The sequence below is a fragment of the Mytilus californianus genome, unplaced genomic scaffold (assembly GCF_021869535.1).
Source record: "Mytilus californianus isolate M0D057914Y unplaced genomic scaffold, xbMytCali1.0.p SCAF_4, whole genome shotgun sequence".
Lineage (NCBI taxonomy): Eukaryota > Metazoa > Mollusca > Bivalvia > Mytilida > Mytilidae > Mytilus > Mytilus californianus.
The window spans coordinates 115271843-115297161 of NW_026262690.1; the positions used below are offsets into that span (position 1 = coordinate 115271843).

Below are 25319 nucleotides of genomic sequence, written 5' to 3' on the forward strand. Positions count from 1 at the left end.
GAATTAATTTTTTTTGGGTCTATTTTAAGATTTTGTGTTCCCCTTTTTATACGCCCGTTTACGGGACGTATTATGGTATACCTCTGTCCGTCTGTCCGTCCGTCCGTCTGTCCGTCCGTCCGTCTGTCCGTCCGTCGTCAACATGTCGGACATTAACTCAAAAACGCTTTAACCAATTTGCATAAAACTTTGGTGAATTGTTTATTTCTATTGACGTGAGCTCCCTTTAGTTTTTTATAAATTTTAGATTTTACGTTTCCGAGTTATGGGGTTTTATTCATTAAAAAAAGGGGGATTTTCCAGTTTTCGGACAATAACTCAAGAATGCTTTCACCAACTTGCAAGAAATTGTGGTGAATTGTTTATTTCTATTGACATGATCTCCCTTTCGATTTTTATATATTTTAGATTTTATGTTTCCGAGTTACAGGTTTTTATTCATAAAAAAGGGGGATTTTCCAGTTTTCAGACAAAAAATCAAAAATGCTTTCAGCAGTTCTTATGAAACTTTGGTGAATTGTTTATATCTATTGATGTAAGCTCTGTTTAGAATTTTATAAATTTTACATTTTACATTTCTGAGTTAGGGGGTTTTATTCATTAAAAAAGGGGGGATTTTCCAGTTTTCAGACAATAACTCAAAAATGCTGTCAGCCATTCTCATGAAACTTTGGTGAATTGTTTATATCTATTGATATAAGCTCCCTTTACATTTTCATAAATTTCTAATATGACATTGAGAATTAATTGAACTTTAATTGTTTATAGTCTGACAACAGATTTACTAAGTATTGCGCAACAGCTGAGTGTATTGCACAACACCAGGAAATCTTTAATTGAATATAAATTCAATTCATGTAACCAATTTCAAGTTCTTTGACTACATTTATTCAGGAACCTATAATATGTCAAATCTTTAATACAATCCAAATTCAGACCTGTATCAAGCTTGAATATTGTGTCCATTTTTGCCCCAACTGTTCAGGGTTGGACCTCTGCGGGCGTATCCAGCTGCGCTCAGCGAAGCAGTTTATTTTCTGTGACGGTAGGAAGGCGTCACAGAAAAAAAAAAGTAAAATAGCCTTTCAAGACGTCAAAATTATTTGTACTAGTGTTCCCCTTACAAGTGCACTTTCTTTTTCGGAATATGTGGGGAACTTCTGGCAGTATGTACCAGTTGAAACTTCAAAATATAGCCAAGATCGATCGATTTTCCAGTGGGCCTTAAATTTCCTTCCCCATTTTTCACGATCGTATTTTTGGCCTCAAGTGAGATCTTCATTTGATTTCTTTTCTTTTGTCCCAAGGAAGATGTTCAAGACCGTTCATCATCTTCAGGCTCTTGGAAGACGTGACCCAAAGCGAAACAGACTCATTTTGTTTGAAAATTTCTAAATGATTTGTCACGTGACTTACCGCAACTATTTATAACCTTGTGTTTCCAAGAAAAAACAAGGTTATAAATAACTTTTATCACTTGCGGCAAGGTCAGGGATGTAACCTTCTATTATCTAAATTTTAATAATAATATGGCTCTGAAATGACGATACTAATTGTTAAAAAGGTCGGCAAAGTTAATTTTTATTTTCTTTCAAATCGAAGGTCCGTCGGGCGTGGCTAGTAACCAAAATGAAAGTCCGATTGCAACAGTGGACGGTCACGGACCTCGGACCACCGCTAATTTGAACCCCTGATTATTATACGACCGCAAAAATTAAAAATTTTTTGGTCGTATATTGGTATGACGTTGGCGTTGTCGTCGTCTTCGTAGTCGTCCGAAGACATTTGGTTTTCGCACTATAACTTTAGTATAAGTAAATAGAAATCTATGAAATTTTAACACAAGGTTTATGACCACAAGAGGAAGGTTGGGATTGGTTTTGGGGGTAATGGTACCAACAGTTAAGGAATTAGGGGCCAAAAATAAGCATTTTTGTAAATTCCAGACATAACTTGTGTGTTAGTGTATTGATCTCTCTGACATTGTACCACAAGGTTCCATATCACAAAGGGAATGTTGGGATTGATTTTGGGGGTAATTGCCTCCAAATTTTAGGAATTAGGGGCCCAAAAAGGGGCAAAAAACAAGCATTTTTCTAGTTTCATGACAATAACTTGTGTGTAATTGTATGGATCTCTCTGACATGGTACCTCAAGGTTCCATATCACAAAGGGAATGCTGGGATTGAGTTTGGGGGTAATTGCCTCCAAATTGTAGGAATTAGGGGCCATAAAGGGTAAAAAAAAACAAGCATTTTTCTAGTTTCAGGACAATAACTTGTGTGTAAGTGTATGGATCTTTATGAAATTGTACTGCAAGGTTTCATATCACAAAGGGAAAGCTGGGTTTGAGTTTGGGGGTAATTGCCTTAAACGTTTAGGAATTTGGGGCCAAAAAGGGGCCAAAAAACAAGCATTTTTCTAGTTTCCAGACAATAACTTGTGTTCAAGTGTATGGATCTCTCTGAAATTATACTGCAAGGTACCATACCACAAAGGGAAGGCTGGGATTGAGTTTGGGGGTGATGAATCATAAGGGGGTTCAAAAAATTTGGGGGGGGGGGATTTTTTTTTCCTTTTTTTTCTTTAAAATTTTCCATTTTAAATTGGTTATTTCTGATTTATATATAAAAGCAAATAATAATGATATGGTTTGAATAGGTAAATTAAAAAATTTTAAGTTCTTAGACCACATTCATTCTGTGTCAGAAACCTATGCTGTGTCTAATATTTAATTACAATCCAAATTCAGTGCTGTATCAAGCTTGAATGTTGTGTCCATACTTGTCCCAACTGTTCAGGGTTCGACATCTGCGGTCGTATCAAGCTGCGCCCCAGCGGAGCATTTTATTGCACAATAACTTTAGTAAAAGTAAATAGAAATCTGAGAAATTTAAACACAAGGTGTATGACCACAAAAGGAAGGTTGGGATTGATTTTGGGAGTTTTGGTCCCAACAGTTCAGGAATTAGGGTCCAAAAGGGTCCAAAATTAAACTTTGTTTGATTTCATCAAAAATTGAATTATTGGGGTTCTTTGATATGCCAAATCTAACCGTGTATTTAGATTCTTAATTTTTGGTCCCGTTTTCAAATTGGTCTACATTAAGGTCCAAAGGGTCCAAAATTAAACTTAGTTTGATTTTAACAAAAATTGAATTCTTGGGGTTCTTTGATATGCTGAATCTAAACATGTACTTAGATTTTTCATTATGGGCCCAGTTTTCAAGTTGGTCCAAATCGGGGTCCAAAATTAAACTTTGTTTCATTTCAACAAAAATTGAATATATGGGGTTCTTCTATATGCTGAATCTAACCATGTATTTAGATTTTTAATATTTGGCCCCAGTTATCAAATTGGTCCACATTGAGGTCTAAAGGGTCCAAAATTGAACATTATTTGATTTCATCAAAAATTGAATTCTTGGGGTTCTTTGATATGCTGAATCTAACCATGTATTTAGATTTTGGATATTGGACCATAATAGGTAAATGTCAGAAACCTATGTTGTGTCAACTATTTAATCACAATCCAAATTCAGAGCTGTATCAAGCTTGAATGTTGTGTCCATACTTGCCCCAACTGTTCAGGGTTCGACTTCTGCGGTCGTATAAAGCTGCGCCCTGCGGAGCATCTGGTTATATGATGATTTAAGGAACTGATATATAGCCAAAGCCAACTTGTTGTATTTCAAAGCACTTTTCTTGACTTTCTTCATCTGGAATACTGAGAACCAAAATTTTGGAAAGCCAAACACATAAGGATATGGAATCAAACAAATACAAAATAAAAAAAAAACAACAAAGATGTGGTATGATAGCCAATGAGACAACTTTCCACAAGAGACCAAATGAAGTATATTTCTAAAATTTGAAAAAAAAACATTAAACAGAATGAAGCTACACTAATTTAAATCGTCACGAATGTGTGAAACTTGAATACATATACTAAGAAAATGAGAGGATCGTGAAAATAAATTGCATCGAACTAATGCGAAATAAAGTATGAGCGAAAATGATTTGGAAGGCACTTACAAATCACAACTATGGGTGGGTATCAACTTTGTTTTTGCATAGTTGAAATGTGAGTGAAATTTTAATTTGCATCTATAGGTGGTTCCCCTATTTTCAAAGTGCCTTCTCTTTAATGGTACAGCCCTTAAATCTTTAAAATTTTAAATATACACTAAATACCAAATGTAAGAATCGTTGTTCTTTAATATTACAGCTTCAGGTCCAGATGCAGGCTGGGCAGCCACAGCCTAGTGAGTCCATGATGGATTCTTCTACGATGTCCAACCATCTACCAAATGATGACATTGATGCTGATTTAACAAATTTAGAGGAATCATTAGACAGTACAGTGTTATCATCAGCTGGAGATATTACCTCCATTCCAGAACTCAGTGGATGTGTCAGATATTTTAAGTAAGCTTAATGAATTTTGTTAAAAAACTGTATTGTTGGAAATGTCCAAAGCAAAAAAATCCTACAAAAAAAAATTGCACATTTATAGTCACAAAAGAAACTTGCATAAAAATAGTAATAAAATATATATGTATTTATCATTCCAAATTTCCAACAATAACAAAAATTACTGCAAATTCAGAAATAAGTGTGATGTTTTTAGATTTGTGAAAAATGTGACAGTATCATGTTCACAATTAAAACTCGCATTCTTAGTTTTAGGGGATTTTCAATCTCAAAATGTGTGCAATCCCATTAATTAGATCTCACCATTTTTACCAGTATTCAGTGATTAGCCATAATAAATGCATGCATTAATTTCTGAATTTACAGTTAGTAAAACAAAGTAGTAAATCCACTCAGATTTACAAATTTAAAAAATCTTAAGAAAAAAAATGAAAAAGGGCACATGACGGACATCATATCAATAAAACTGACTCTCATGCAGTTAAAGTTTGTTTGGTAGAAACAGAAGATTGTAGAGGAAAAAAACTATAACATGTAAACAAAACAAAAAGTCCAAGCAGATGGATAATTTCAATAATGCTAGTTTGCATTACTATTGTTAATATGAAAAATTTTCATTTCAGACCAAAGAAATTAACTTTGAAGAGTTATAAAAAAGCGTTTTGTAGATGTAAGGATACTCACATAGCCTTCTATAAAACAGAGGAAGATTCTAATGGTACACCTGCCATGAAAGTCAATATAAAAGGTAGGATACTGTTATAGCTACCACTGTTCAGCTGTGGCTCTAACATGGTCGTATTCCACCTGCAACCTTTAGGGGGTTTAGCGGGCGATCATGTAACCTTTTAACTTTTAAAAATGCTTAAAACAGAGATTCAGATCTGTTTAGAACTCAATAGTTTGCTTAAAAGTGACCTAGTGGCCTGAGGCAAAGTTTTAACATGACCTTGTGATCTAAGGGGGATACCCTACTGGAGCCCCTCAGCTATCCTTGTATAAAACTAACAGTATTTCTGCTTTGGAAATCAATGTAAAATGCATATTACCATTATATTTGCATTTATTTGCATATGAATATGCATGAAATATTTACCTCTGGATGTTAAGCAAACAACACTCTATCGATCATTTGAAGAAACGGATTAACAAAAGGACTGATCTCAAATTGTAATTTTAGTACCTCAGGCTTAGATTATGTGATAATCTGTGGCTAGTAATTATGAATAAAAGGAAATGTGGTGTATATGTTAATGAGACATTAACTTGACACAAATAACCAAAAGACATTAAGCTGGCAACATACAGCCTCCAACATACAACAGGTGTCTATACAAAATGGCAAACTTTTAAAGTTGTCTTGCGTCTAGTTGTGAATTAATTGAACCAAAAATATCTAAGATTTGTCAACAACACCAAATTTAAAATTACAAAAAACATTTAAGGATATGAAAAAAGTCATAAGGAGATGACGAAAGACAGGATTTGACGAAAGACAAGGATTTAACAAAAAAACATTGAAGGATATGACAAAAAACACTTCAAGGACAAAAAACATTTAAGGATATGACAAAGTAACATTTAAAGATAGGGCAAAAGACAATAAAGTTTTATCAATATAACAGACATAAAACAACTGTCATACAAGTGGAAGGTTATGCTAGCTATAAAACCAGGTTTAACCCTTTTTTTTTTTGGAAATTGCCTGTACCAAGTAATGGAATATGACAGTTGTTTTCCATTCGTTTTGTTGGTTGAACATTTGATTTTGGTCTGGTTTTATGGACTTTCCAATTTTTATACGACCGCAAAAATTGAAAATTTTTTGGTCGTATATTGGTATGACGTTGGCGGCGTCGTCGTCGTCGTCGTCGTTGTCTGGCGTCGTCCGGCGTCGTCCGAAGACACATTGGTTTTCGCACTCTAACTTTAGTTTAAGTGAATGGATCTCCATGAAATTTTACCATAAGGTTCAATACCACGAAAGGAAGGTTGGGATTGATTTTGGGGGTTATGGTACCAACAGTTAAGGAATTAGGGGCCAAAAATAAGCATTTTTGTAACTTCCAGACAATAACTTGTGTGTAAGTGTATGGATCTCTCTGACATTGTACCACAAGGTTCCATATCACAAAGGGAAGGCTGTAATTGATTTTGGGGGTAATTGCCCCAAAATTTTAGGAATTAGGGGCCAAAAAAGGGGCAAAAAACAAGCATTTTTCTAGTTTCATGACAATTACTTGTGTGTAAGTGTTTGGATATTTCTGAAATTGTACTACAAGGTTCCATATCACAAAGGGAAAGCTGGAATTGAGTTTGGGGGTAATTGCCCGAAACGTTTAGGAATTGGGGGCCAAAAAGGGGCCAAAAATAAGCATTTTTCTAGTTTCCAGACAATAACTTGTGTTCAAGTGTATGGATCTCTCTGAAATTGTACTGCAAGGTACCATACCACAAAGGGAAGGCTGGGATTGAGTTTGGGGGTGATGAATCATAAGGGGATTCAAAAAATTGGGGGGGGGGGATTTTTTTTTTTTTCTTTTTTTTTTTTTTTTTCCTTTTTTTTTTCTTTTAAAATTTTCCATTTTAAGTTGGTTATTTCTGATTAATATTTAAAAGCAAATAATAATGATATGGTAGGAGATACACACCAAACAGGATGTGTAAATTATTATCTAATAAGTATTGTGCAATAGCAAGAAATTTTCAATTGCACAGTATTGCACAATAGCAAGAAATCTTCAATTGCACAGTATTGCGCAATAGCAAGAAATCTTCAATTGCACAGTATTGCGCAATAGCAAGAAATATCCAATAGCACAATATTGCACAATAGCAAGAAATTGTCAATTGTACAGTATTGCACAATAGCAAGAAATATTCAATTGCACAGTATTGTGCAAAAGAAGATACTTCGTATAAATTGCTTATTTCTTGATCAATTTCAATGGGGTTTTATTCTTGAATTCTTGGGGTTCTTTAATATGCTGAATCTAACCGTGTATTAAGTTTTTGGATTTTTGGCCCCGTTTTTAAATTGGTCCACATTGAGGTCCAAAGGGTCCAAAATTTAACTTTGTTTGATTTCATCAAAAATTGAATTATTGGGGTTCTTTGATATGCCGAATCTAACCGTGTATTTAGATTCTTAATTTTTGGTTCCGTTTTCAAATTGGTCTACATTAAGGTCAAAAGGGTCCAAAATTAAACTTAGTTTGATTTTAACAAAAATTGAATTTTTAGGGTACTTTGATATGCTGAATCTAAACATGTATTTAGATTTTTGATTATGGGCCCAGTTTTCAAGTTGGTCCAAATCGGGGTCCAAAATTAAACTTTGTTTGATTTCAACAAAAATTGAATATATGGGGTTCTTTGATATGCTGAATCTAACCATGTATTTAGATTTTTGATTTTTGGGCCCCGTTATCAACTTTGTCCACATTGAGGTCAAAAGGGTCCAAAATTAAACTTTGTTTGATTTCATCAAAAATTGAATTCTTGGGGTTCTTTGATATGCTGAATCTAACCATGTATTTCGATTTTTTATTTGTGGACCCGCTATCAAATTGGTTCATACTGAGGTCAAAAGGATCCAAAATTGAACTTTGTTTGATTTCATCAAAAATTGAATTATTGGGGTTCTTTGATATGCCAAATCCAACCGTGTATTTAGATTTTTAATTTTGGGTCCCGTTTTTAAATTGGTCTACAATAAGGTCCAAAGGGTCCAAAATTAAACTTAGTTTGATTTTAACAAAAATTGAATTCTTGGGGTTCTTTGATATGCTGAATCTAAACATGTGTTTAGATTTATGATTATGGGCCCAGTTTTCAAGTTGGTCCAAGTTGGGGTTCAAAATTAAACTTTGTTTGATTTCAACAAAAATTGAATATATGGGGTTCTTTGATATGCTGAATCTAAACATGTTTTTAGATTTTTGGCCCAGTTTTCAAGTTGGTCCAAATTGGGGTCCAAAATTAAACTTTGTTTGATTTCAACAAAAATTGAATATATGGGGTTCTTTGATATGCTGAATCTTACCATGTATTTAGATTTTTTATTTGTGGGCCCGCTATCAAATTGGTTCATATTGAGGTCAAAAGGGTCCAAAATTAAACTTTGTTTGATTTCATCAAAAATTTAATTATTGGGGTTCTTTGATATGCCAAATCTAGCCGTGTATTTAGATTTTTAATTTTGGGTCCCGTTTTTTAAATTGGTCTACATTAAGGTCTAAAGGGTCCAAAATTAAACTTAGTTTGATTTTAACAAAAATTGAATTTTTGGGGTTCTTTGATATGCTGAATCTAAACATGTGTTTAGATTTTTTATTATGGGACCAGTTTTCAAGTTGGTCCAAGTTGGGGTCCAAAATTAAACTTTGTTTGATTTCAACAAAAATTGAATATATGGGGTTCTTTGATATGCTGAATCTAAACATGTATTTAGATTTTAGATTTTTGGCCCAGTTTTCAAGTTGGTCCAAATTGGGGTCCAAAATTAAACTTTGTTTGATTTCAACAAAAATAGAATATATGGGGTTCTTTGATATGCTGAATCTTACCATGTATTTAGATTTTTTATTTTGTGGGCCCGCTATCAAATTGGTTCATATTGAGGTCAAAAGGGTCCAAAATTAAACTTTGTTTGATTTCATCAAAAATTGAATTATTGAGGTTCTTTGATATGCCAAATCTAACCGTGTTTTTAGATTTTTAATTTTGGGTCCCGTTTTTTAAATTGGTCTACATTAAGGTCCAAAGGGTCCAAAATTAAACTTAGTTTGATTTTAACAAAAATTGAATTCTTGGGGTACTTTGATATGCTGAATCTAAACATGTGTTTAGATTTTTGATTATGGGACCAGTTTTCAAGTTTGTTCAAGTTGGGGTCCAAAATTAAACTTTGTTTGATTTCAACAAAAATTGAATATATGGGGTTCTTTGATATGCTGAATCTAACCATGTATTTTGATTTTGGACATTGGACCATAATAGGTAAATTAAAAAAATTGAAGTTCTTAGACCACATTCTTTCTGTGTCAGAACCTATGCTGTGTCAAATATTTAATCACAATCCAAATTCAGAGCTGTATCAAGCTTGAATGTTGTGTCCATACTTGCCCCAACTGTTCAGGGTTCGACCTCTGCGGTCGTATCAAGCTGCGCCCAGCGAAGCATTTTATTGAATTTACCTTTGAGTTCTGTATTTTTTGTAACTAATGATCTTTGACCGTATAACAATGACAAATTTGCATCACCTGTTTTGTCAATTTATTTTTTAATGTGGATTTGAGTATTAAACATTTAAATGTCTATAGAAAGGACGTAAAATTAAGTTCTGCAATAACAAGAAGTCTGTTATTATAATACAAGTCATATTTACTAGTGGATATAAAAAGGTCAATCTAAGTGCACCATTGATACATGTCGGATATAAACAGGAAAAGATTGAGTTCAGCATTGTTGTATACCTTCATACAATGTTTAATTATGATATCAAATTTTACGTTGATCCTGTTAAAATAACAATAAACTGACACATGATGGTTTCAATTGCCTCCGATTTGTCATACCTCACATTACGCTCCTTGTCAAGTGTTTAATTACATGTACTTTCCTCAAATACCAAATACCAATAGAAGGAAAATATGTCTTTCTGGTACACTTTGTAATATTGTAACTAATGATAGATATAAATTACTTAATTACATAAACTTTCCTCAAATTCCAAAAACAAAAGAAGGTAGATATATCTTTTTTCGTCTTTTTTCGTGCACTTTGTGATATAAGTAATGATAGATAAAATAAATTTACTTAATTACATGTACTTTCCTCAAATTCCAAAAACAAAAGAAGGTAAATATGTATTTCTCATGCACTTTCTGATATTATAACTATTTATAGATAAAAATTACTTAATTACATGTACTTTCCTCCAATACCAATAAGAATAGAAGATAAATATGTCTTTCTAGTACTATTCCTAATATTATACATACTGAAAGTTAAAAATTACTTAATTACACATACTTTCCTCAATTACCAATAACAATAGAAAGTAAATATGTCTTTCTGGTACCCTTTGTAATATTATAACTAATGACAGATAAAAACTATTTAATTACATGTACTTTTCTGTAATACCAGCATATGAGTACACTTCTTTGATGTACTTGTGATTATATAATGATAGATAAATACCATATTAGTTACATGCATTTTGAAAAAAAAATTAGCAGAAAGTACTTTTATTTCATTTGATGAACTGTGACTAAAAAAACCAAATAATTGTTATAATTTGCTTTGATAAATGACTGTAACGCCTACTTGTATTTTATGTTTGTAAAGTATGAAATTATACTCATATAACAGATATGATATGAGTTCAGACATCTTTTACTCTCATAAAAGTGGAAATAAGTACTTATTGCTATATTTAAACCTAAAGAAAGGTACACAGTAAATATTTTAATGTAGTTGGTTATCTTGATTAAAAATCTGTTTAGAATATAAATCCCTGTTACAGGAAAAAGTGGAAGGATTTATTATCTCCTACCCACAAATCATGCAGATTAAATCAGAAAATTTGAAAGTGCAGTTTGAAAGCGTATAAAATCCCCAACGCCTTAAGGACATTTTTTAATGAATATGATCCTTAATATTTTTGTACATAATTTACATATAACAAATTGATTTTATTTTACGATTTATTTTGTAGGATGTGAAGCTCATCCAGATCTAAACCTGGCATCTCAGAAGTATGGAATTAAATTATTTGTACCTGGTTCAGATGGCATGTCAGAAATATGGCTAAGGTTTGACAGTGTAAGTTATAAATAAGTCACATATGATGGCATGTCAGAAATATGGCTAAGGTTTGACAGTGTAAGTTATATAAGTCACATAGGATGGCATGTCAGAAATATGGCTAAGGTTTGACAGTGTAAGTTATATAAGTCACATAGGATGGCATGTCAGAAATATGGCTAAGGTTTGACAGTGTAAGTAATAATTCAGTTCCAAACATTAGTGTGAAGAATTAATGGTATTTTCCTAGTAAGATTTCTTGATTAGTTATTAATGATAACGAACACAATAGATTTTACTTCTATTAAATTAAAGAACATACTTATAACACTCGAAAAAAAAAGACAACAAAAAATAATTCAAAAACTGGTTGTCTTTTAGAAACACTAGGCTGTTAACTTCAAAAAGTCAGAAAACATTCATTAATGATACTTAACTCCTTTGGTTGGAATTGGAATTTAAAAATCTGCTACCTCATTTGTTTAGTGTGCTAAGCTCTATGCATACCACAGAACCCTTGCAGCAATCTTTTCAGGGTTATTTAGGTGACATGGTGAAAGTAGAATTTCTGCCAATAACCAAAATAACTTCTTTCCCCAATGTAAGTTGTAACCAAAATTGACAAAAAGACTCATCAGTGACACTCGAATCAAAAAAAGTTAAAAGGCCACATAAAGTACAAAGTTGAAGAGCATTTAGGACTCAAAATTCAGAAAGGTTTTGTCAAATACAGCTTAGGTAATCTATTGGTAAACCACACTCCTCTTTGCAGAACTACTACTTTTATTTATTCTTTAAGTTGTTTTATATCCTCATAATGCTTGAAATATTTGCCACTGGATGTATATATCAATAACCGTCAAAGTCATTTGACATAAGTTTTGTTATTAAAGTTCATTAAAAAAATCATAGTTGTGTCTTCTATTTTATATTATAAATAAGTGGGATAAAATAAACCCACAGTTTTTATAGACTGGACGATTTAGAACTGGACATATTGTATAGACACCTCTCCTTCTATCCACAAGTTAATGTCTCATTGGCATTAACCCCACATCTATCAACAATGTCCATTTCTTTTTACAGGAGGAGCAATACTGCAAGTGGATGGCAGCTTGTAAACTAGCATCTCAGGGGAAGACAATGGCTGACAGTTCATATGTAACAGAAGTAGAATCTATAAAGACTTTACTAAGTCGACAACAGCCATCGCAGACACCAGCTCCAGTACAGCTACAGTTTGATGTCAATGTAAACGCTGAAGACTTTGTCGCTCCTAGATACCATAAAAGGATAAAAAATAAAACTGTAAGAGATATAAATTTTTGCAGATTTATTTAATTTCAAAATTTGATTAAATATTGATGTTTTGAGGCAACTTTGATTTTTTTGTTTGAAGTTTTTGAATCAAGGTTTCACTGATCATGTCAAAGAATTGTTTTATTTCATTCAACAGTTGGGTTTGTTTAACACTACTAAAGAAATCAAAAGTTAAAGTATAAAAAAAAATGATAGATTTTTTTTCATGATTGTACCGTCATTTAAAGGTGTGAAGGAAAGCAAAATGCAGAATTTTCTTTTAAAGTTTATGGAACTGGGAAAAGAATCACTTCATGTTGTTATCCATAGAATTTTGCATGCCTGCAAAAAATATAAAGCTGTGGTATGATTGCCAATGAGACAACTCTCCACAAGAGACCAAATGACACGGGCATTAAAACTATAGGTCACTGTACAGCCTTCAACAATGTGTAAAACCCATACCGCATAGTCATTTAATGGTCTTTTATGTTATTTAGATCAGACAAAAATTTAGTATTTGAATGATATTGTCTCTAAATTTTTTGGCGAAATTCACATAGTGTATAATGGTTTTAGCCCCTAATTTCAGTATTTATGTTTGTTTTTATAAAGGTATTGTTGGTCTTTTAAACATTTAAACATTGAACTTTACTTATTGCATATTACTTGAACAAATGCAAACAAAACAAAAAACAAATGTTGATAACCATATCACAAAAAAGCGTGCACAAGTCTGGGTTGTTTTTTTTTATACAGGTTTCTCAAATACTTTAAATGGTATAAGACATGTTTGCTTAAAAACATTTCATCATGTCAATAATCGAAAAAGCCAGCTAAAAACTCAAAATACAGTTAAAATGAAGAATTTCTCTCTAATATCTTTTTTTTTTTTTCCTGTTTTGGAACTGATAATATCTGAACTGAATCATAAAGACCAATGTCATTTGTTCTAAATTCTTTTATTTGATATTGTCACATTCGAACAAGAGGATAACCATATTATTGACAAAGATGATAGAAAAAGATAAACTATGTCATGTTATACAATACTATCATGTTTCCTTTCTAATGTGTATAGTGAGATTAAAGTTTAAAAACCTCACTCAGTTTAGAAAGCTTGACTTGATGCAGACACTGTTTATTGTTAAACTATGTTTACCACCAAACTTTTCTTGTATCTTTTCCAGTCCACTTATATATATGGGTGAACTGAGATTTTTGTTTTCATTAATACCTTTAAAAACCGAATGATCTGAAATATGATAACTTTAAAAACTGAATGATCTGAAATATCAATAGATGTTTACTACGAAATATTTATTGGTCACCTTGGTCAGTCAGTTTTTTTTACAAAATTCAATATTACTGCTTTATGAGGTCAAATGTGATTTACCTATTCATAATTAATTTTACTTTGGCTTAATTTAAACATCATTTTGTTTGACCTGACATTAATGAATTTGACCCAGAATTATACAGATATTGTTAAATATCAGCTGCTTGGAACAACATGAAACTCATTCACCATAAAAGCTCCATATAGTGACCTCACAGCTGATATTTTACAATAATAATATGCAAATAATTTCATAAATGAGGCATATATATTCATTTAGAGAAAAATAATATAAATCTAGTGAAAAATAATTATATAATAACACTTTACTTTTACAGTTAGTACAAAGAATAATGGAAGCTCATTCAAATGTACAGAATTTAAATTTAATCGAATCCAAGATGGCGTACATAAAAGCATGGCAAGCTTTACCAGACTTTGGTATTACTTATTTTGTTATTAAACAAAAGAACAGTAAAAAAGAAGTAAGTATAATTTTTATTATACGCCCGTTTACGGGATGTATTATGGTTTACCGTTGTCCGTCTGTCCGTCCGTCTGTCCGTCCGTCCGTCGTCAACATGTCGGACATTAACTCAAAAACGCTTTAACCAATTTGCATAAAACTTTGGTGAATTGTTTATATCTATTGACGTGAGCTCCCTTTTATTTTTTATAAATTTTAGATTTTATGTTTCCGAGTTATGGGGTTTTATTCATTAAAAAAAGGGGGATTTTCCAGTTTTCGGACAATAACTCAAGAATGCTTTCACCAACTTGCAAGAAATTTTGGTTAATTGTTTATATCTGTTGACATGAGCTCCCTTTTGATTTTTATAAATTTTAGATTTTACGTTTCCAAGTTACGGGGTTTTGTTCATAAAAAAAGGGGGGATTTTCAAGTTTTCGGACAATAACTCAAAAATGCTTTCAGCAGTTCTTATGAAACTTTGATGAATTGTTGATATCTATTGATGTAAGCTCCCTTTAGAATTTTATAAATTTTAGATATTACATTTCCGAGTTGTGGGGTTTTATTCATTAAGAAAGGGAGGATTTTCCAGTTTTCAGACAATAACTCAAAAATAGTTTCAACAATTCTTATGAAACTTTGGTGAATTGATTATATCAATTGATGTAAGCTCCCTTTAGAATTTTATTAAATTTATTTGTTTATAGTCTGACAACAGATTTACTAAGTATTGCGCAACAGCATAGTGTATTGCACAACAGCAAGAAATCTTTAATTGAATATAAATTCAATTCATATAACCAATTTCAAGTTCTTTGACTACATTTATTCAGAAACCTTTATGTCAAATATTTAATTACAATCCAAATTCAGACCTGTATCAAGCTTGAATATTGTGTCCATTTTTGCCCCAACTGTTCAGGGTTGGACCTCTGCGGGCGTATCCAGCTGCGCTCAGCGAAGCAGTTTATTACTTATGACATAGATGGATTATTTTCTGATTCATAAACAAAAATGCATGTACAGTAATATACAACATATAAAAGTTTTATAAAATTTTTTTTAGAAAAAACATGAATTAATTTGTTACTGGGCTCTCGGTCATAAAACTTTACTCAGTACTCGGAGTACAAAATTTGTGCTTGAAACACTAAATCCAGTGTTTTGATTGGTTGGTTTCTGAGTGAGTACGAGAATCGTTCTCGAAAGTTTTATGACCGCAAGGCCAGAAGATTTGATCGCAAGTATCAGAATCTTGAAACAGAAGTTAAAATCTCAGTATCGGTTGAAATATGATTTATTTCTAGTGATTGAATATGAAGGAACACACATGTGATAAATGAAAAGTAGAATCCACACATATTCTATATACTTTTACAATACCCCTGCTGATATTGATCATTGTCTTTCGGTTTGTTATCCATCTGCACTCTGCATCTGCAACTGCTCCTAAACCAGTGACTGGTTTTCAGTAAAACTTGGAGAATATTGATAAATATACACAAGGAAGAAAGGATCTTGAATACACAACTTTTTCTAAACTGGTGACTGTATTTCGCTGAAACTTGGAGATATATTAGAATATTGATACATATATATAAGGGAGAAAAATTGACAACTTTTTTTTAACCATTGACTAGATTGAAATGAAATTTTATGAGCCTATTGATACATATAAACAAGGGAGAAGGGATCTTGAATCCTCAACTTATTCATAAACCATTGACTGGATTCCAATGAAACTTTCATACCTATACACAACTGCGTACTATACACAAATAAATACGGTAAGTTTTGTTTCAGGATAGTAGATAATCATTTACACTCTGTAATTTTACTTTCATTTTTCAGGAAATACTTGGTGTAGCATACAACAGAATTATGAGAGTAGACATGAGTTCTGGTGATGTGGTAAAAACATGGAGATACAATACTTTAAAATCATGGCGGGTTAACTGGGAAATTCGACACGTAGTTCTTGAGTTTGAAGAAGAAACATTAAACTTTTCAACGCAGAGTGCTAGCTGTAAAACAGTTCATGAATTTATTGGTGGTTATATATTCCTTTCTATGAGATCCTCAGACAAAAATCAGACATTAAATGAAGAATTATTCTTAAAATTAACAGGAGGATGGAATTGAAAGTTAAGTTTTTAATGTATGACCTTAGTGCCTCAGTTGAAGGTCGTTCAGCCATATTGGAAAAATGCAGGGCATTCAGGAAAAGGAAAGACTTAAGAAGTTAGGTCTAGAAGTTTTAAAATTTGACAATAACATTATTTTAAATGACTATATAAGATATAAATCATTATTCACTATTTATCATACAAAAAATCACATCAAATGTGTAAAAGATTTCTGATATTGCATGCAGCCGTAGAGATGAGTTTATAGAAGGTACTGTTGTGATGTTTGTTAGCTGAAATTGGAATGAAAATATTTTTCAGATTGTCAGGAAATTTATAGACATGTGTATCATTGTTCTAATTATACTTCCTGTGTTGTGGTCTGATATTCACAGATAGGAGCAGCTATTTATATTTTATCATAGGTCAAGGATGGATTTTTGTTTAATCCAGGCATTGCAATTGCCAAAAAATGTCATAAAAAACTACAATATCAAATGAATAAAAACTGGAATATAAAAATGAATGACGAAAATACGAATCAAGAATCTGTACTCCATAGAACAATTTTTTGAGACATTTGTGTGAACAATGTTTACTTTATTAATCTTGCTCCTTATGCTCCCATGTAGTAGTCAAATCTTTGCAGGATCTCATCTCAGACAAAAAAAAACCCAGCCAATTTCTTCTCTGCAGTGTCTGTACATACATTCTTTAGGATATTCTTCAAAGAGTAAAAAAAAAAATTCTGTTTATTTATATGCTGCTGGAGCCTTTGCCCAACCAGGAAGTAATACATTTAACATTGATACAGGACCTATAGATGACCTTGATGACTACAGATTTAAATGTTGTACTGTGATAGAAGTTGAATTGTAAAACATGTTCCTTATACCATGCCATAGATAAATACCATAAATATTTTATATAATTTTTGTTTTTGTGTTTGACTTGTGTTTGGCCTTTTTTCTCTCAGCTTTGGTTTTTAAATTTCACTGTACAGCATTACTAGTTCCTACAATTTTTATCCAGAAAAAGTACATATGAATTAATGTTTTCTGTGAAATTGTTTACAGTATGAATAAAATAATATGTAGGGAGACTACAAATTTATTACAAATTATCTCCATTTATAGAATATTAAGGGGAGACAACTTTCATTCGATTTAATCTGTGATCCTTAAAGGTCAGAATGACTAAGATAGTTATTTACTAGTCATGGCAAAAAATTGTAGCAATTCTGCCCCGAATTCTATTAAATTACTTTGTGTTATAAAGCAAACAACTGTTTTTTTTTTTACTAAGAAGACATGATTCTCATAGAACCATGCTATCTTAATTGTTCCAGAATTTTATTATAACAGTTTGCCAGAATAACTTCAAAATATTTGTTTTTGATCAAATTAGGGAGCTACTACCATTTGATTTTTATGGGGGGGTTAGGATGAAAAATTTTGTCCTGCATTTTTTATTTTTAGTTGTAATCTCTGTCCTGCCTTTTTATTTTTCACTCTATTCGGTCCTGCCTTTTTATATAAATTGTCATCCTGCCTTTTTTTTTTTTGCCAAGTTGCTCATCCTGCCTTTTTTTTTAACTCAAAACTCCTGTCCTGCCTTTTTTTTCAAATTTCATCCTAGCCCCCCCCCCCCCCCCCATAAAAATCAAATGGTAGCTCCCTTATTGTACAGCAGTGTTGAAATATAAAGGAAAACTTATTACTTCAGAACAATGAAATAATTATCATACAGACAAACAAAATGGTGCATATATTTACCTGTGAAATTGCTTCTATGTTCATTTTCCAATTGCCCACTTTGTTTCAAAGTTAAGAATTTTTTTCAAAGGGAAATAACACCTAGGTCAAACTGTATCCCTGCCTATTAACCTTATGTTAAGTGCATGCTTTAATATCATGTTTTGAGTTTCATAAGCTTTTTATAAGTTTTCATTACATACTCCCCTATTTTGCAACCCCAATTTTACTAAAAATGTGAAATACACCTACAAAGTATAAATTTAATGTTCGATCCCCCCACAAAACACCATGCTTGTTCGGATTGTGCTTTGTAAAATTAAGGCAGGGTACAGATTTTTTACCTAAGTCTTGTTTCCATTTGCATAAAGTTCTAAAATAGAAAATAAAATTGGTAATTTGGAAATGGACTTTAACTTTTGTAAATCTCTCCTACTTTACAGAATTTATTACAAACCTAACTGGTTCTACGCAGGTCTGTTTCGGTTTTTATTAATTAATGTATTTTACATGTATCAACAATGCATTAATTAGTTATTTTCACTATTTCAATGATTTATTTTTAGGTACAAAATGATGTACACTTCAAAACTGCATTTTTTGTCAATTAAATATAAATATAAACTCCACAATAACTATCTCTGAAAATTCTATAACTAAAACATCTGCAAGGTTAATTTGTTTATAGAATATGAGGAATTAAATAAATGTATTTGCAGAATATGAGGGATTAAGTAAATGTATTTGCAGAATATGAGGAATTAAGTAAATGTATTTGCAGAATATGAGAGAATCTGGGAATTCTTCTCTTTCATCTCAAAAATAACATTTCTTTGTCCATTTATAAGCTAATAGCTTTAGCACAATGTAGGCATTTAAAACAATTTAAGAAAACATTTGACAAATTATAGATATTATTGCTAATTTTTTAAGCTAATTCCCAGATGTTAGTTGGTTTTACAAATAACATGTACACTGTGAGAGTTGCTGACTTACATTTTATCATGGTATAAACATTAAATGTTTTGTTATTGTTGAATATTTATTTATTTTTGTTTAATGTATTCATTTGACAAGTTTGCTGTTGCAAATATCATACATGTTATTTCTGTTATAAGTTACCATTTAGTAACCATAGTAACATAATTCACAAATATTTGATATTTTTGAGGAGACTTGTAAAATGATCTTAGGTCTGCAACTCAAAGGAGACAGGAGGTGGTAACTATATTTTAATAACATTAACCCAACAACCAATAAAAAAAATAAAATCACCGTTTCTTCTATTGTCTGATTTTGTTTTATAAATATACATTTTAAAATATCAAATGGTGATAACATAAAAATAAACCAAACTTATATTGATATACCGGTATATTGTTGATTCTTGTTGCAACCAGAGATAAGTTTTAGCTCAAATTCATTGCCCTTCTTCATTTTGTAGTTATTAAAGTATATAATACAAGTTAAAGCTGATTAAAGAGCATTAGAAAGGATTTTGGAAAGCAAATGATTAGTTTTTGACTTGAAGCATCAGTGGATTTTGTGAAGCCATTGGTTAAATCATTAGTTTATCTAGCTTAATTAACTAAACATTTCTAGCTTCTGATATTCAGGAATCAGTAAGTCATACCTTTCTTGGTGGTCAAGTTCTTTATAGAACTATCAGTTACATTACCATTTTCACCCAGATTAATTGCAACTTATGTACAAAGTACTACAAACAAAAATAAACTGAAAACTTACAACTGAAACATATAATCAGAGTTCATAATAAATTGTGTTGAAAGTATACACCTATCAACATTCCATTATGTTCTGGAATGGATTTAATATAGAATATTTCATTACATGTTTAGTTCAATGATAAGCCAAACAAACTACATCTAAGAATCAAGTTATTTCAGCAAATGGAGTTGAGTATCGAACAGATGAACTTGAACTCTCCTGTAGTTGCAGAATTTTTTTGTAAACAAAGATCAGAGTCAACATGATTTCCTTTGTTCCTTTACATATAGTTTAAAGAAATAACCCAGTAGATAATGAAATCTCCAGATATCTTATAGGAATGGATCAGAAACATTAAAATGTTATATCTGGATATTTTCAGGAATGGACCAGAAATGTTGATGGGTGTAATTTATGGGGGGTATTTTGTATATATCAGCATTATATATAAAGTATACAGATCTGTATGTTCATTATCATATAAAACTTTTATACAATTTATGTTCAGATCTCATTATAGCTTTTTTACTTCTGATCAATTATTGTTCATGCACTGTATGTAGCAGAACTTCCTTATGGCTTAATTTGTCTACCTTCATTATGCATTTAAAAATTTACATTCAGTTGATTGAAGGAAATAAAATATTATGACATTGAAGGATTTTTTGTCTTGCCTGGGATAAAAATGACAGAAAGCAAGACATGGGGATTGCTTTTCAGCATCAATTGTTAAGTTTTCTGCTTAAGTTAGTTTGATAGGAACTACTTGTGATAGATCATTGATATTTAATATCAAGTTGCATTACTATCAGTACATATCAGTTTGACAACCAGTTTGAGGCCCTGCCCCTTAGACATGGTCCAGTGACTTTGAATAAATTAGCAATTTCAATGTTAAGTTTTCTGCTTAAGTTAGTTTGATAGGATCTACTTGTGATAGATCAATGATATTTTGTATGAAAGAGGGACGAAAGATACCAGAGGGACAGTCAAACTCATAGATCCAAAACAAACTGACAACGCCATGGCCAAAAATAAAAAGACATATATTATATGAAGTTACATATCTATCAGTTCATATCAGTTTGAATACTATTTTTAGGCCCTGTCCCCTTAGACATGGTCCAGCCACTTTCAATTAATAAGCATTTTTATACAACCGCAAAAAAAATTTGCTGTCCTATATTGGTATACGTCGTCGTCGTCGTCCGAAGACACATTGGTTTTCTCACTCTAACTTTAGTTTAAGTGAATGGATCTCTATGAAATTTTACCATAAGGTTCAATACCACAAAAGGAAGGTTGGGCTTGATTTTGGGGGTTATGGTACCAACAGTTAAGGAATAAGGGGCCAAAAATAAGCATTTTTGTAACTTCCAGACATAACTTGTGTGTTAGTGTAGGGATCTCTCTGACATTGTACCACAAGGTTCCATATCACAAAGGGAATGCTGGGATTGATTTTGGGGGTAATTGCCTCCAAATTTTAGGAATTAGGGCCAAAAAAGGGGCAAAAAACAAGCATTTTTCTAGTTTCATGACAATAACTTGTGTGTAAGTGTATGGATCTTTCTGAAATTGTACTGCAAGGTTCCATATCACAAAGGGAAAGCTGGAATTGAGTTTGGGGGTAATTGCCCAAAACATTCATTCATGTCCAGTGTACAAAGTAGTACCGATATTGTCAACATCGCAAAGTAGACAATGTCGACACAATATTGTACAACGTTGTCGATATCGATTCATACTCTTGTCTACATCGTTGACATTAATGATATCGCAAAGTAGACAATGTCGACACGATATTGTACAACGTTGTCGATATAGTTTCATACTATTGTCTACATCGTTGACATTGACGAAATCTCAAAGTAGACAATGTCGACAGATATTGTACAACGTTGTTGATATCGTTTCATACTCCTATCTACATCGTTGACATTGACGATATCGCGAGGTAGACAATGTTGACACGATATTGTACAACGTTGTTGATATCGTTTCATACTCTTGTCTACATCGTTGACATTGCAGATATCGCTAACACATTACTCGTATTTACATTGTTAATTTTGAATACAACGATGTCGACATGGTGTTGTACTACTTTGTCGATATCCTTTCATCATCTTGTCTCTGCATGGTTGGCATTGCCGACATTGCGAAAAAAGATGGGTCTAGAGTTGTAGTTTCATAAACTAATTAGACAAAATACGAAGTCGTACAATGTCAATTATGAAACGTAAAATGAGTGTATCGTATAACTAACACAGTAATATCGGCCTTGTCAAAAATGTAGACAGCAAGTAGGACGATGTAGACGATGTTGTAACAATGTTGTCAACTTCGCGATGTCGGCAATGTCAACGATGTTGACAGAGAAGGGGGACGATGTAAACGATGTCGTCACGATGTTGTCAACATCGCGATGACGGCGATTTCAACGATGTAGACAGCAAGAAAAACGATGATGACGATGTCGTCACGATGTTGTCAACATCACAATGTCGGCGATGTCAACGATGTAGACAAGAAAGGGGACGATGTAGACGATGTCGTCACGATGTCGGCGATGTCAACGATGTAGACAGGAAAGGGGGACGATGTAGACGATGTCGTCATGATGTTGTCAACATCACGATGTCGGCGATGTCAACGATGTAGACTGGAAAGGGAGACGATGTAGACGATGTCGTCACGATGTTGTCAACATCACGATGTCGGCGATGTCAACGATGTAGACAGGAAAGGGGGATGATGTAGACGATGTCGTCACGATGTTGGCGATGACAACGATGTAGACAGGAAAGGGGTCGATTTAGACAATGTTGCGAGCAGGTATAAAATCATGAACGGAGATAACAATATCGGCGATATCGTCACTACATCGTGCACTGGACATACCTCAAAACATTTAGGAATAAGGGGCCAAAAATAAGCATTTTTCTAGTTTCCAGACAATAACTTGTGTTCAAGTGTATGGATCTCTCTGAAATTGTTCTGCAAGGTACCATACCACGAAGGGAAGGCGGGGATTGATTTTGGGGGTAATTGCCTCAAAATTTTAGGAATAAGGGGCCATAAAGGGGCAAAAAAACAAGCATTTTTCTAGTTTCAGGAATAACTTGTGTGTAAGTGTATGGATCTTTCTGAAATTGAACTGCAAGGTTCCATATCACAAAGGGAAAGCTGGAATTGAGTTTGGGGGTAATTGCCCAAAACGTTTTGGAATCAGGGGCCAAAAAGGGACCAAAAATACGCATTTTTGTCGAGCCTGCGACTTTTGTCGCAGAAAGCTCGACATAGGGATAGTGATCTGGCGGCGGCGGCGGCGGTGGCGGCGGCGGCGTTAGCTAACTTCTTAAAAGCTTTATATTTTAGAAGGTGGAAGACCTGGATGCTTCATACTTTGTATATGGATGCCTCATGTTACGAAGTTTCCGTCAGTCACATGTCCAATGTCCTTGACCTCATTTTCATGGTTCAGTGACTACTTGAAAAAAAAGTTAACATTTTTTGTAATGTTAAATTCTCTCTTATTATAAGTAGTAGGATAACTATATTTGGTAAGTGCGTACCTTGCAAGGTCCTCATGCCCGTCAGACAGTTTTCACTTGACCTCGACCTCATTTCATGGATCAGTGAACAAGGTTAAGTTTTGGTGGTCAAGTCCATATCTCAGATACTATAAGCAATAGGTCTAGTATATTCGGTGTATGGAAGGACTGTAAGGTGTACATGTCCAACTGGCAGGTGTCATCTGACCTTGACCTCATTTTCATGGTTCAGTGGTTATAGTAAAGGTTTTGTGTTTTGGTCTGTTTTTCTTATACTGTATGCAATAGGTCTACTATATTTGGTGTATGGAATGATTGTAAGGTGTACATGTCTAGCTGGCAGGTGTCATCTGACCTTGACCTCGTTTTCATGGTTCAGTGGTCAAAGTTAAGTTTTTGAGTTTTGGTCTTTTTTTCTATTACTATATGCAATAGGTCAACTATATTTGGTGTATGGAAATATTTTATGATCTATATGTCAGTCGCGCAAGTTTTATATGACCTTGACCTCATTTTCACGGTTCATTGCTCAGTGTTAAGTTTTTGTGTTTTGGTCTGTTTTTCTTAAACTATTAGCAATAGGTCAACTATATTTGTTATATGGAAGAATTGTTAACTGTACATTGTACATGTCTGCCTGGCATGGTTCATCTGACCTTGACCTCATTTTCATGGTTCATTGGTCAATGTTTAGTTTTCTTGGTTAATGTTAAGTTTATTTGACAGTTGTAATTAAGCTTTATATTTAGGATTATCAACATAATATCAATGATTAGTAAAGAAGGCGAGACATTTCAGCGTGTGCACTCTTGTTCTAGTTTCCAGACAATAACTTGTGTTCAAGTGTATGGATCTCTCTGAAATTGTACTGCAAGGTACCATACCACAAAGGGAAGGCTGGGATTGAGTTTGGGGGTGATGAATCATAAGGGGGTTCAAAAAATTTGGGGGAGGGATTTTTTTTCCTTTTTTTTTCTTTAAAATTTTCCATTTTAAATTGGTTATTTCTCATTTATATATAAAAGCAAATAATAATGATATGGTTTGAATAGGTAAATTAAAAATTGTTAAGTTCTTAGACCACATTCATTCTGGGTCAGAAACCTATGCTGTGTCAAATATTTAATCACAATCCAAATTCAGTGCTGTATCAAGCTTGAATGTTGTGTCCATACTTGCCCCAACTGTTCAGTGTTCGACCTCTGCGGTCGTATCAAGCTGTGACCAGCGGAGCATTTTATTTAATGTTAAGTTTTCTGCTCAAGTCAGTTTGATAGGAACTACTAGTGATAGATCAATGATATTTTGCATGAAGTCACATTAATTACTATCAGTACATATCATTATGATGACTGTTTTGAGGCCCTGCCCACTTGGACATGGTCCATGGATATTGAACTAATTAGCAATTTTCAATGTAAAGTTTTCTGCTTAAAAATTAGATTGATAGAAACTACTTACAACATTATTTTGTATAAAGTTACATTACTCTCTGTACATCTCAGTTTGTTGACCATTTTTAGGCCCTGCCCACAAGATCATGGTCCAGCGACTGAATTAATAAGCAATGTTGCTGTCTATCAGATTGTCAGACAGGCTAGACATATCTCTGTGTCAACAGTTTATTTTATGAAATTGTTGAAATTCCCTCAAGTGAAGTTAACCTTAGGGTTGAGATATAAAAAAACCCAATAGTTTGACCTTCCACATTTTCATGTGCCTGTGTGAAGTCTGAAACCTCATCAGTAGCAGTGTATGTCAAACCTTAATGTTTTTATACAACCGCAAAAAAATTTTG

General features: G+C 32.8%; 2 protein-coding genes and 1 long non-coding RNA gene across 7 annotated transcripts in view; 2 read left to right on the forward strand and 1 right to left on the reverse strand.

The window, feature by feature from the left end:
- The window catches only part of LOC127699115 (fermitin family homolog 2-like), a 41937-nt gene extending 23808 nt beyond the window's left edge, over positions 1-18129 (forward strand). The window contains exons 8-13 of the mRNA XM_052202856.1: positions 4228-4427; positions 5057-5181; positions 11158-11264; positions 12333-12554; positions 14223-14369; positions 16208-18129. Coding sequence (XP_052058816.1) covers positions 4228-4427; positions 5057-5181; positions 11158-11264; positions 12333-12554; positions 14223-14369; positions 16208-16498 — 1092 coding nt within the window. The 3' untranslated portion in view covers positions 16499-18129. The remainder of the gene's footprint in view (positions 1-4227; positions 4428-5056; positions 5182-11157; positions 11265-12332; positions 12555-14222; positions 14370-16207) is intronic.
- LOC127699106 (uncharacterized) overlaps positions 1-25319 on the forward strand; it is a 197993-nt gene that overhangs the window by 167378 nt on the left and 5296 nt on the right. The window contains exon 17 of one of the 5 annotated variants that reach the window (XR_007981085.1): positions 2926-2943. The exons of 3 other annotated variants lie outside the window; for them this stretch is intronic. The gene's annotated coding sequence lies outside the window, so the exon portion shown is untranslated. Of the gene's footprint in view, positions 1-2320; positions 2390-2925; positions 2944-25319 lie in introns of those variants that run through there. One more of the 5 variants, XR_007981079.1, reaches the window with a different exon arrangement.
- On the reverse strand, positions 1715-24760 carry LOC127699167 (uncharacterized). The gene is made up of 2 exons (XR_007981116.1): positions 24626-24760; positions 1715-2713 (listed from the first exon to the last, which is right to left on the reverse strand). It is a non-coding gene; the product is annotated as an uncharacterized LOC127699167 (long non-coding RNA).